Genomic DNA, 14217 nt, shown 5'->3' on the forward strand with positions numbered 1-14217 from the left:
ATCCAAATCAAATTTTTAGAATGCAGACCACTGAAGGTCAAATGTAGAATCATAGAATTTTGAGCTGGAAGGGATCTGGTTTTTCATTTATGCAAATGAGAAAACAAAGGCGAAGAGGTTGCATGACAGTAGTAGTTGTAATGTCTGTGTGTGTTGTTGGTATTATATTAGGACAAACACCTCAGATCTGTGGACTTTTAGATAGATGCCCCTGTTGTACTGAGGATAATGTCCTTGATTTTCTGCATTGGAACTTGGGATTTGATTTTCCCTTCCTTTCTTTTTTGTGTGGAGAACTGGGAACTAGGGCATCAACACTAACTAGACAATTATCCTCTGGTTCTGTCTTCTCTACAGCTGAAGGAAGAATTTTAATGCAAACATAACTTTTCCCCTCACTTCTAAGAAGCTGACTATTACTCTTCCAGGAGAGATTTAGTGAGATTATGCTGTGTTCCTTGATATGGCAAAATTCCAGGCAAATGTGTGAAGGAGTGAGCCCTAGTACCATATGGAATCTACAAAGACTTGCGTTGCTGCTGCCACCTTGAAACACTTAAGTGGGTTTCTGAAACCTCTTAAGTGTGTTCCTACTTTTTTTTTTTTTTTTTTTTTTCCCCCCTGAGACGGAGTTTTGCTCTTGTTGCCCAGGCTGGAGTGCAATGGCACAATTTCAGCTCACTGCAACCTCCACCGCCCGGGTTCAAGCGAATCTCCTGCCTCAGCCTCCCGAGTAGCTGGGATTACAGGCACATGCCAACACATCTGGCTAATTTTTGTATTTTTAGTAGAGATGAGGTTTCGCCACGTTGGCCCGGCTGGTCTTGAACTCCCAACCTCAGGTGATCCACCTGCCTCGGCCTCCCAAAGTGCTAGGATTACAGGTGTGAGCCACCATGCCTGGCCCATGTATTCCTACTTTTTAAGTCTCCTTTGAAACCTGCATGAAGTTTGGTTTGATATCTTTAGAATAGTGAGGTAAAACGTGTTTTAGGAAAAATTCTTTTCCTTTTTAGGAAAAATATGAGTGATTTGACAGTTCTCAGAAAAATTAATTTTGTGACAAGACTGATTGGGATTCTGCTTATTTTCAGCAATGCATCTTTTCTGATTCACTGCCTTTTGGCTGTTTGTCTTTACAGTTTGCCTTTGTAGTCATGACCAGTTGTCTTTACCGTACCTCCCAGCCTCCTTTTTTCGTGATGAAACTCTTAGAATATTTAAAAATTTTAGCAGATAGTACACATGCAAAAAATGTTTGAGAATGTTTGTTTTCCACTTTCTAATCAAAATATCTGTTTCAAGTTTTTCTGCAGCTTGGGCAAGGCTGCCAATGCCAGATGGCACCATTTCTGAGAGAAGAGCTAGCTTTTGCTTAGAAGTAATACCCACAAACAATGCCAAATTAGCATAAGCAAATGTCAGTGAGTTAACACAAAGCCAACACTCTTTCTATCTTTTCTTTCCTTCCTAGGCCATGGGTGTTGAGAGTGACCAGGAAATTGTGCAGATGATTGGAACAGAGGAGCACGTGATGGCTGCATTTGGGCCCAGTCTGGAAGAGTGCCAGAAAGCTCAGATTTTCACACAGATGCAGGTGTGTCTTTTCATGTTGTCCTTTGCTATGAAATGGAATTGGAGACTTAATGCTGCTCATTGATAAAGCTCATCGGATGTGATGGCTTTGGGCTCATAGATTTGGGAAAGGTATTGGGGAGATATGGGAGGAGTGAAGTTTCTTTAACTCACTTTCGTCGGGTTTGGAGGAAGGAGTTTGCCCAGACAAATTAGGAGCCTATGGTGCCCGACTTAGAATAGGTGATATATGGCGAAGAGGTGTTTGTTTTGATATAATAGGAAGTACTATTTTTTTTTCCTTATTTGCCTGAGTGATAATATATTTTTTTAAACTATGGCAACTCTCGTGTACAGGTTTTGTGTGTGTGTGTGTGTGTGTGTGTGTGTATGTGTGCATGCATTTCTCTTTAATATCTTTTTTTATTCCCTACTTCAGTTGCTTTAGGCATCCAGTTGTATGTGGTTCCTATTTCTTTTCCTGAATTCCCAGTGCTGCTTCGGACAGCAAGGAAAACCCAGGATCAGTCCCTTTTACTGCTGCAGAGCCTTCATTGACCTGCTCAGGCACTCCTGGTTGGACCCTGGGAATTTTAGGGCAAGACTCAAAGATGAAGACTGATAAATACACACCCACACACACACACACACCCACCCCATAGTAAAAATAATTGCACTTCCCTTCCCACATGGAGGGAGCCCCAGCAGCCATACTTAGGATTTTAGTCCCATATTTGCAAGTGCTTTCCTAAGTATAAATCAAAGTTAACATCCCTCATAGCCATCTTGGGAGGTGGGAATTCCCTACTATAGAATCACAACAGACAGTTCTTACCTATCTACGTGTACATTGTCTATTCTGTGGGTTATGTATGACATATGTAAACTCTGGGCTGCTTTTTTCTCTTCACCCAGGATGCTTGTAGAGAAAGCATTTCCCACTTATGTCTGTTAGTGTGTATTCTGAAATCAAGTCAGTATTGATATTTTTGTAGACTACACTAGATATTTAGGAAGATCGAAATAGGTCAGTATATATATATAATTCCAAAGCACAAATCAGTAAGGATTATTCTCATCACCGCCTTCCTCTTTTTCTACAGTTAATTAATAGTTGACTGCAGTTACAGGGCAGGCAGCACCAGGAAGGGTGGTTTGGATTTAGGAGATTCTATTTTTGGCCTTTATCAAAAATGAAATATTTGGTAGGCATGAATCTTAGTTGTACACTAAAGTTACGTTGTCCAAGGGTTCCAAGAACATGAAGAGAAAACATTAAGAAATATCCAGGAGGCAGAAAATGTAGAATCTACCCTGCAAACAGGAATATTTGGTTCCATTTTGGGAGATACCCTATTCTTTAATGCTGTATAGTGCCCTACAAGTTTACCTTAATGGTTCCTCAGTGGCTTCAGTGAAATCCAGTATGCAATTTATTTCAAATATCATCATTGGGGTCAAATAACCCTAGCATTGTAAAGCTGTTTGAGCAGAGCCCAAACAGTAGGTTGGAAAATCATTCATTTATTTCTGTTAAATAGGTTCTGATAGAAAATGTCAGCTAACTAAATTAGATCAGATTAGTGAAAAGATGGCAGGAAAAGATGGAGGGAAGTTAACATAAGAAAGACAAATGTTCCTTTTCCTCGAAAGGGAAGTATAACTTTGAAAGTGCTTGTACTCTGTATGCAGGATTAAGGCACATATTAGCTATTGAAACTAATAAAAGGATATAGAGACGCAAGTAACCCAAAATAGTTGGTATGTAGAACATATATTAACAGTTACGAAAACATGAATATTCTATGCTATTCGAAATGAAGATGTAGTAAGTACACTTTGTATTAGTCTGTTCTCACATTGCTATAAAGAAACACCTGATCAGCCTGGACAACATGATAAGACCCCATCTCTACAAACAATAAAAATAAATTAGCCAGGCGTGGTGGCAGGCACCAGTGGTCTCAGCTGCTTGGGAGGCTGAGGCAGGAGGATCACTTGAGCCTGAGAGGTCAAGGCTGCAGTGACCCATGATTGTGCCACCCCAGCCTGTGTGACAGAGTAAGACCTTTCCTCAAAAAAAGAAATACCTGAGACTGGGTAATTTATAAAGAAAAGAGGTTTAATTGGCTCATGGTTTTGCAGCCTGTACAGGAACCAAAACCTGCTTCTGGGGAGGCCTCAAGAAGCTTCCAATCATGGCAGAAGGCAAAGGAGGGGGCAAGGTGTCTCATATAGTGGGAGTGAGAGCAAGAGAGCGTGAGGGAGGAGGGGGTGCCACACACTTTTAAACAACCAGATTGGGAAAACTCACTATCAGGAGGACAGCACCAAGGTGATGGTGCTAAATCAGACATGAGAAATCCATCCCCATGATCCAGCCACCACCCACCAGGCCCCACCTCCAACGATGGGCACTACAATTTGACATGAGGTTTGGTAGGGACACAGATCCAAACCATATCACACTTTATTTTATATAATAGAACTTTGGAAGATGTGGCACTTTAATGGATTGCTTAAAACCTGTGGGGTTTTGTTTTTTTGGCCAGGCATGGTGGCTTATGCCTGTAATCCCAGCACTTTGGGAGGCCGAGGTGGGTGGATCATTTGAGGTCAGGAGTTCAAGACCCAGCCTGGCCAACATGGTGAAACCCCGCCTCTACTAGAAATACAAAAATTAGCCGGGCGTGGTGGTGGGTGCCTGTAATCCCAGCTACTCGGGAGGCTGAATCAGGAGAATCGCTTGAACCCAGGAGGCGGAGGTTGCAGTGAGCCAAGATCGCGCCACTGCACTCCAGCCTGGGTGACAGAGTGAGACTCCGTTTTTTATGCCTCCCTTTGTAGTCTCTCTCACATTTCTTCTGTTCCCTGAAGCCTTCTTTCTGTGTTGGTCATGTATGTTTTACATCATCATTGTCTTGGGCTCTAGTATATAGAGAAGAAAGTATTAGCTGTAGCGGGGGATAGGAGGCACTAGGCATGTCATCTTGGCCTATGCATCACAAGGGATACCCTGCTCACCTGTGTTCCTCTATTTCTCCCTCAAACAACTGAAAAATTTTAGACTTTTTCACAAGGAAACTAGAAGGCCAACATTTATTGAAGACAGCTTAGTTGGGGGAAAACTGAACTGCCTATCTACTCATGGTTCCTGCCAACTGACCTGCTTTCTTCAGTTACTTAGTTACTACTTACTACTAGGTCACTGCAGCAAGTGTTTTCAGGGTTTTAATTTATCTTATACTCTAATGGCCTTTTAATGGGAAAGATTTAGATTTGAAGTCCAAATCTTATCATGGGGACAGAGTTTCATTCAATTCCAAACACTGTACTAATCACTGGGAGTCAAAGAAAAAGATGACGGAATTCCCACCAACCAAGTCTACTAGGAAAAACATACATGTAAATAGATCATTAAAACATAATGTGATATGAACAAGAATTAAAATATGCAATCCTGAATGCATAAAGAATTAAAACTGCAGAGAAAGAGGAGTGGGGTTAGGAAAGCCTTCGGAGAGGAAGTGATACCTGATCTAGGTTTTGAAGCATGAAAAAGGAATTCCCCAAGCAGGTAATTGGACAGGAATTCCAAGTTAAAGAATCAAAGATCCCAGCCTTTTCTTCTGTTAAACTGAAAGTCATTTTTTTTTTAAGTTCATTCTTGGCCAGGCACGGTAGGTCACACCTGTTATACTGCCACTTTGGGAGGCCCAGGCAGGAAGATCATTTGAGGCCAAGAGTTGGAGACCAGCCTAGGCAACATAGTGAGACCCTGTTTCTACCAAAGGTTTTGTTGTTGTTGTTGTTGTTGTCGTTGTTTTAATTAGCTGGGCATGGTGGCGTGTGCCTGTAGTTCTGCTACTTGGGAGGCTGAGTGAGGTGGGAGGATTGCCTGAGCCTAGGAGATTGAGGCTGCAGTGAGCTGACATCACACCACTGCACTCCAGCCTGGGCAACAGAGTGAGACCCTGTCTCAAAAAAAAAAAAAAAAGTACATTGTTGTTCCAAAATAATAAGAACCACATATGCCTCTTCTTTAAACATTGTTGATTAGGAAAAATTTCAACATATACAAAATACAGAGAATAGTGTTATAAATGCTCATGTATCCAAGGCCTACCTTCAAAAGTTGTCGACACTCTTACTTGGTTGTTTTAAGTAAATTTATGTACACTAAAATGTACAAATCTTAATTGTATGACTTTACAAGATATAGAATATTTCCTTATCCCACAGAGTTCCCCCTCATGCCCCTTCCTAGTCAATCTTTACCTCTACTCTCTGATTTTTTTCCCCACTATTCTGATTTTGCACTGTAGATTAGTTTTGCCAATTACAGAGCTTTATATATGGAATTAGGCATCATAGTTTAGTGATTTTTGCACCATAGATTAGTTTTACCTATTTTACAGCATTGTATATGGAATTAGGCCATATATACTCTTTTGTGTCTAGCTTTTGCTGAGCTTATTGTCTGAGATTCATCCAAGTTATTTCTTTTCATTCCTTTTTATGTCAGTTATCCATGTAGTTCATTTCTTTTTATTGCTGAGTAGTATTTCGTTATATGAATATACCACAGTTTATCCTATTGATAGACACTTGGTGTTTTTTTCAGTCTTTAGTAATTATAAATAAGACTGTATAAACAAATCTTTGTGTGGATGTGTGGACATTTTCATTTCTTATGAATGCGTACCTAAGAATAGAATTGTTGTTAAGGAGCCAAGATGGCCAAATAGGAACAGCTCCAGTCTACAGCTACCAGCGTGAACGATGCACTCAGACGGGTGATTTCTGCATTTCCAACTGAGATACCGGGTTCATCTCACTGGGGTGTGCCAGACAGTGGGTGCAGCGCACTGTGCGCGAGCCGAAGCAGGGCGACACATCACCTCACCCAGGAAGCACAAGGGGTCAGGGAATTCCCTTTCCTAGTCAAAGAAAGGGGTGACAGACAGCACCTGGAAAATCGGGTCACTCCCACCCTAATACTGTGCTTTACCAACGGGCTTAAAAAACGGCACACCAGGAGATTATATCCCACACCTGACTCAGAGGGTCCTATGCCCACGGAGTCTCGCTCATTGCTAGCACAGCAGTCTGAGATCAAACTGCAAGGTGGCAGCAAGGCTGGGGGAGGGGCGCCCACCATTGCCGAGACTTGATTAGGTAAACAAAGCAGCCGGGAAGCTCGAACTGGGTGGAGCCCACCACAGCTCAAGGAGGCCTGTCTGCTTCTATAGGCTCCACCTCTGGGGGCAGGGCACAGACAAACAAAAAGACAGCAGTAACCTCTGCAGACTTAAATGTCCCTCTCTGACAGCTTTGAAGAGAGTAGTAGTTCTCCCAGCACGTAGCTTGAGATCTGAGAATGGGCAGACTGCCTCCTCAAGTGGTTCCCTGACCCCCGAGTAGCCTAACTGGGAGGCACCCCCCAGTAGGGGCGGACTGACACCTCACACGGCCAGGTACTCCTCTGAGACAAAACTTCCAGAGGAACGGTCAGGCAGCAGCATTTGCGGTTCACCAGTACCTGCTGTTCTGCAGCCACCGCTGCTGACACCCAGGCAAACAGGGTCTGGAGTGGACCTCTAGCAAACTCCAACAGACCTGCAGCTGAGGGTACTGTCTGTTAGAAGGAAAACTAACAAACAGGAAGGACATCCACATCAAAAACCCATCTGCACGTCACCATCATTGGAGACCAAAGGTAGATGAAACCACAAAGATGGGGAAAAAACAGAGCAGAAAAACTGGAAACTCTAAAAATCACAGTGCCTCTCCTCCTCCAAAGGAACGCAGCTCCTCACCAGCAACAGAACAAAGCTGGATGGAGAATGACTTTGACGAGTTGAGAAAAGAAGGCTTCACATGATCAAACTACTCCAAGCTGCAGGAGGAAGTTCGAACCAATGGCAAAGAAGTTAAAAACTGAAAAAAAATTAGACGAATGGCTAACTAGAATAACCAATGCAGAGAAGTCCTTAATTTCAGGACCTGATGGACCTGAAAACCAAGGCACGAGAACTACGTGACGAATACAGAAGCCTCAGTAGCTGATGCAACTGGAAGAAAGGGTATCAGTGATGGAAGATGAAATGAATGAAATAAAGCGAGAAGAGAAGTTTAGAGAAAAAAGAATGAAAAGAAACGAACAAAGCCTCCAAGAAATATGGGACTATGTGAAAAGACCAAATCTACATCTGATTGGTGTACCTAAAAGTGACGGGGAGAATGGAACCAAGTTGGAAAATACTCTGCAGGATATTATCCAGGAGAACTTCCCCAATCTAGCAAGGCAGGCCAACATTCAAATTCAGGAAATACAGAGAATGCCACAAAGATACTCCCTGAGAAGAGCAACTCTAAGACACATAATTGTCAGATTCACCAAAGTTGAAATGAAAGAAAAAATGTTAAGGGCAGCCAGGGAGAAAGATCGGATTACCCACAAAGGGAAGCCCATCATACTAACAGCGGATCTCTCAGCAGAAACTCTACAAGCGAGAAGAGAGTGGGGGCCAATATTCAACATTCTTAAAGAAAAGAATTTTCAACCCAGAATTTCATATCCAGCCAAACTAAGCTTCATAAGTGAAAGAGAAATAAAATACTTTACAGACAAGCAAATGCTGAGAGACTTTGTCACCACCAGGCCTGCCCTAAAAGAACTCCTGAAGGAAGCACTAAACTTGGAAAGGAATAACCGGTAACCGGTACCAGCCACTACAAAAACATGCCAAATTGTAAAGACTGTCAAGGCTAGGAAGAAACTGCATCAACTAACGAGCAAAATAGCCAGCTGACATCATAATGACAGGATCAAATTCACACATAACGGTATTAACTTTGAATGTAAATGGGCTAAATGCTCCAATTAAAAGACACAGACTGGCAAATTGGATAAAGAGTCAAGACCCATCAGTGTGCTGTATTCAGGAAACCCATCTAAGGTGCAGAGACACACATAGGCTCAAAATAAAGGGATGGAGGAAGATCTACCAAGCAAATGGAAAACAGAAAAAGGCAGGGGTTGCAATCCTAGTCTCTGATAAAACAGACTTTAAACCAACAAAGATCAAAAGAGACAAAGAAGGCCATTACATAATGGTAAAGGGATCAATTCAACAAGAAGAGCTAACTATCCTAAATATATATGCACCCAATACAGGAGCACCCAGATTCATAAAGCAAGTCCTTAGTGACCTAGAAAGAGACTTAGACTCCCACACAATAATAATGGGAGACTTTAACACCCCACTGTCAACATTAGACAGATCAACGAGACTGAAAGTTAACAAGGATACCCAGGAATTGAACTCAACTCTGCACCAAGTGGACCTAATAGACATCTACAGAACTCTCCACCCCAAATCAACAGAATATACATTCTTTTCAGCACCACACCACACCTATTCCAAAATTGACCACATAGTTGGAAGTAAAGCACTCTTCAGCAAATGTAAAAGAACAGAAATTATAAGAAACTGTCTCTCAGACCACAGTGGAATCAAACTAGAACTCATGATTAAGAAACTCACTCAAAACCGCTCAACTACATGGAAACTGAACAACCTGCTCCTGAATGACTACTGGGTACATAACGAAATGAAGGCAGACATAAAGATATTCTTTGAAACCAACGAGAACAAAGACACAACATACCAGAATCTCTGGGACACATTCAAAGCATTATGTAGAGGGAAATTTATAGCACTAAATGCCCGCAAGAGAAAGCAGGAAAGATCTAAAATTGACACCTTAACATCACAATTCAAAGAACTAGAAAAGCAAGAGCAAACACATTCAAAAGCTAGCAGAAGGCAAGAAATAACTAAGATCAGAGCAGAACTGAAGGAAATAGAGGCACAAAAAACCCTTCAAAAACTCAATGAATCCAGCAGCTGGTTTTTTGAAAAGATTAACAAAATTGATAGAGTGCTAGCAAGACTAATAAAGAATAAAAGAGAGAAGAATCAAATAGACTCAATAAAAAGTGATAAAGGGGATATCACCAGCAATCCCACAGAAATACAAACTACCATCAGAGAATACTATAAACACCTCTACGCAAATAAACTAGAAAATCTAGAAGAAATGGATAAACTCCTCGATACATACACCCTCCCAAGACTAAACCAGGAAGAAGTTGAATCTCTGAATAGACCAATAACAGGCTCTGAAATTGAGGCAATAATCAATAGCTTACCAACTAAAAAAAGTCCAGGACCAGATGGATTCACAGCCAAATTCTACCAGAGGTACAAGGAGGAGCTGGTACCATTCCTTCTGAAACTATTCCAATCAATAGAAAAAGAGGGAATCCTCCCTAACTCATTTTATGAGGCCAGCATCATCCTGATACCAAAGCCTGGCAGAGGCAAAACAAAAAAAGAGAATTTTAGACCAATATCCTTGATGAACATTGATGCAAAAATCCTCAACAAAATACTGGCAAACTGAATCCAGCAGCACATCAAAAAGCTTATCCACCATGATCAAGTGGGCTTCATCCGTGGGATGCAAGGCTGGTTCAACATATGCAAATCAATAAATGTAATCCAGCATATAAACAGAACCAACGACAAAAACCACATGATTATCTCAATAGATGCAGAAAAGGCCTTTGACAAAATTCAACAACCTTCATGCTAAAAACTCTCAATAAATGAAGTATTGATGGGACATATCTCAAAATAATAAGAGCTATCTATGACAAACCCACAGCCAATATCGTACTGAATGGGCAAAAACTGGAAGCATTCCCTTTGAAAACTGGCACAAGACAGGGATGCCCTCTCTCACCACTCCTATTCAACATAGTGTTGGAAGTTCTGGCCAGGGCAATCAGGCAGTTGAAGGAAATAAAGAGTATTCAATTAGGAAAAGAGGAAGTCAAATTGTCCCTGTTTGCAGATGACATGATTGTATATCTAGAAAACCCCATCATCTCAGCCCAAAATCTCCTTAAGCTGATACGCAACTTCAGCAAAGTCTCAGGATACAAAATCAATGTGCAAAAATCACAAGCATTCTTATACACCAATGACAGACAAACAGAGCCAAATCGTGAGTGAACTCCCATTCACAATTGCTTCAAAGAGAATAAAATACCTAGGAATCCAGCTTACAAGGGATGTGAAGGACCTCTTCAAGGAGAACTACAAACCACTGCTCAAGGAAATAAAAGAGGATACAAACAAATGGAAGAACATTCCATGCTCATGGGTAGGAAGAATCAATATCGCTAAAATGGCCATACTGCCCAAGGTAATTTATAGATTCAATGCCATCCCCATCAAGCTACCAGTGACTTTCTTCACAGAATTGGAAAAAACTACTTTAAAGTTCATATGGAATGAAAAAAGAGCCCGCATCGCCAAGTCAATTCTAAGCCCAAAGAACAAAGCTGGAGGCATCACACTACCTGACTTCAAACTATACCACAAGTCTACAGTAACCAAAACAGCATGGTACTGGTACCAAAACAGACATATCGACCAATGGAACAGAACAGAGCCCTCAGAAATAATGCCACATATCTACAACTATCTGATCTTTGACAAACCTGACAAAAACAAGAAATGGGGAAAGGATTCCCTATTTAATAAATGGTGCTGGGAAAACTGGCTAGCCATATGTAGAAAGCTAAAACTGGATCCCTTCCTTACACCTTATACAAAAATTAATTCCAGGTGGATTAAAGACTTACATGTTAGACCTAAAACAATAAAAACCCTAGAAGAAAACCTAGGCAATACCATTCAGGACATAGGCATGGGCAAGGACTTCATGTCTAAAACACCAAAAGCAACGGCAACAACAGCCAAAATTGATAAATGGGATCTAATTAAACTAAAGAGCTTCTGCACAGCAAAAGAAACTACCATCAGAGTGAACAGGCAACCTACAGAATGGGAGAAAATTTTTGCAACCTACTCATCTGACAAAGGGCTAATATCCAGAATCTACAATGAACTCAAACAAATTTACAAGAAAAAAAACAAACAACCCCATCAAAAAGTGGGCAAAGGATATGAACAGACACTTCTCAAAAGAAGACATTTATGCAGCCAAAAGACACATGAAAAAATGCTCATCATCACTGGCCATCAGAGAAATGCAAATCAAAACCACAATGAGATACCATCTCACACCAGTTAGAATGGCGATCATTAAAAAGTCAGGAAACAACAGGTGCTGGAGAGGATGTGGAGAAATAGGAACACTTTTACACTGTTGGTGGGACTGTAAACTAGTTCAACCATTGTGGAAGTCAGTGTGGCGATTCCTCAGGGATCTAGAACTAGAAATACCATTTGACCCAGCCATCCCATTACTGGGTATATACCCAAAGGACTATAAATCATGCTGTTGTAAAGACACATGCACATGTATGTTTATTGCGGCACTATTCACAATAGCAAAGACTTGGAACCAACCCAAATGTCCAACAACGATAGACTGGATTAAGAAAATGTGGCACATATACACCATGGAATACTATGCAGCCATAAAAAATGATGAGTTCATGTCCTTTGTAGGGACATGGATGAAGCTGGAAACCATCATTCTCAGCAAACTATCGCAAGGACAAAAAACCAAACACCACATGTTCTCACTCATAGGTGGGAATTGGACAGTGAGAACACATGGACACGGGGTGGGGAACATCACACACTGGGGACTGTTGTGGGGTGGGGGGAGGGGGGAGGGATAGCATTGGGAGATAATACCTAATGCTAAATGATGAGTTAATGGGTGCAGCACACCAACATGGCACATGTATACATATGTAACAAACCTGCACATTGTGCACATGCACCCTAAAACTTAAAGTATAATAATAATAAAATTTAAAAAAAAAGAATTGTTGAATCAGAGAGCAGATATGTACATAACTTTTATATATACCTTGTTCCAAAATGATTGTACCATTTTGCATTTACACCAGCTGTGTATGAGAGTTGTTTTTTTTTGTTTGTTTGTTTTTGTTTTTTGAGACAGAGCCTCACTCTGTCACCCAGGCTGGAGTACAGTGGCATGATCTCCGCTCACTGCAATCTCCCTTTCCTGGGTTCAAGCAATTCTCCTGCCTCAGCCTCCCAAGTAGCTGGGACTACAGGTGTGCACCACGATGCCTGGCTAATCTTTTTGTATTTTTAGTAGAGACGGAGTTTCTCCATGTTGGCCAGGCTAGTCTTGAACTCCTTACTTCAGGTGATCTGCCCGCCTCGGCCTCCCAAAGTGGCAGGATTACAGGCATGAGCCACCACACCCAGCCTGATAGAAAGTTCAGGTTGCTTCATGTCCTCATAATATCTGGTGCTGTCAGTCTTTTTAATTTTAGCCACTCTAATGGGTATATAGTGGTATCTCGTGGTTTTAGTTTTTATTTTTATGGTAACAAATGATGTTGAGCCCTTATGTGTTTATTGGCTATTTGTATTTTCTTCTCTGTGAAGTGTGAGCCAAATGTTCATTTTTCTTAGTGAGTTGTCTTTTTATTATTGACTTTAAGAGTCCTTTTAAAAACAAATCCTGGATGTAACTTCCTTGTCAGCATTATGTATTTTCTCCCAGTCCATTACCTCCCTATTTGTTTTCTTAATTCTTTTAATTTTGAAAAAACTTAGGAGGATTTTTTTATTTGTTTAGCTTTTATATTTATTGCTCTCTGTGTTCTGTTTAAAGAAATCTTGCCTACCCCAAGGTCAGGAATATATTCTTCAAAGTTTTCTTCTTGAAACTTTATAGTTTTTATGGTTAGGTCTAAAATCCATCGTAAACTAATTTTTATATTTGTTGTGAGGTAGGGGTCAAGATTAATTTTTTAGTTTATGGATAGTTGTTTCAACACCATTTGTTGAAAAGATTTTTCCTTCCTCATTGAATTGCTATGATATTTTCATCAAAAGTCAACTGACCATTTAGTATGTGTTTATTTCTGGACTTTTTATTCTCTTTCATTGATTTATTTGTCTATCCTTGTGCCAGTATCACACTGTTTTGATTACTTAGGTTTAGAGTTAAAAATCAGGTAATATAATACTCCAACTTTTTTCTTTCAATCCTGTTTTCGCTACTCCCGGTCCTTTGCATTTCCATGTAAATTTTAGAATCTAGAATTTTAGAATTAGTCAGTTTTTGCTTTTTAAGCCTGCTAAGGGTATAATGAACAGTTATGAATGTATTGGTCAGTTTGGAGAGAATTTTAACATTAAACCACTTTTAATACCATTGAATCATCCAATCCACGAACATGTCATGACCCTTAATTTATTTAGGTTTTGTTTTCTGTCAGCACTGTTCTGTAGCTTTCAATGTAGAGGTCTTACATGGTATGATTCATTTTTGAGAGGAAAAAAGTACTACTATAAAATTTACCTGTGGTTTTTCTCTGGGTGAAGGACTGATGGCTGCTATATATCTACACACACACACACACACACACACACACAAATATATTTTACTTGTGTCTGTATTTTCTAAATTTCCTACAATGACAATGTATCATTTTTTTTAGTAAGAAAAAAAAAGAGAACCAGTATGTTAGGCAGTATGCTATGCTTTTTGTCATTGATTTATGATAAACGTTGATTTTCAACTAGACCCAGTACAGCTTTCTCTATA

The 14217-nt window shown here is 40.5% G+C and overlaps 1 protein-coding gene across 2 annotated transcripts in view; it reads left to right on the plus strand.

The window, feature by feature from the left end:
• POLR3B (RNA polymerase III subunit B) overlaps positions 1 to 14217 on the plus strand; it is a 146946-nt gene that overhangs the window by 33853 nt on the left and 98876 nt on the right. For both annotated transcript variants that reach the window (XM_001161567.8, XM_063787089.1), the window contains exon 10: positions 1475 to 1597. In XM_001161567.8, coding sequence (XP_001161567.1) covers positions 1475 to 1597 — 123 coding nt within the window. The remainder of the gene's footprint in view (positions 1 to 1474; positions 1598 to 14217) is intronic.

The sequence above is a fragment of the Pan troglodytes genome, chromosome 10, assembly GCF_028858775.2.
Source record: "Pan troglodytes isolate AG18354 chromosome 10, NHGRI_mPanTro3-v2.0_pri, whole genome shotgun sequence".
NCBI lineage: Eukaryota > Metazoa > Chordata > Mammalia > Primates > Hominidae > Pan > Pan troglodytes.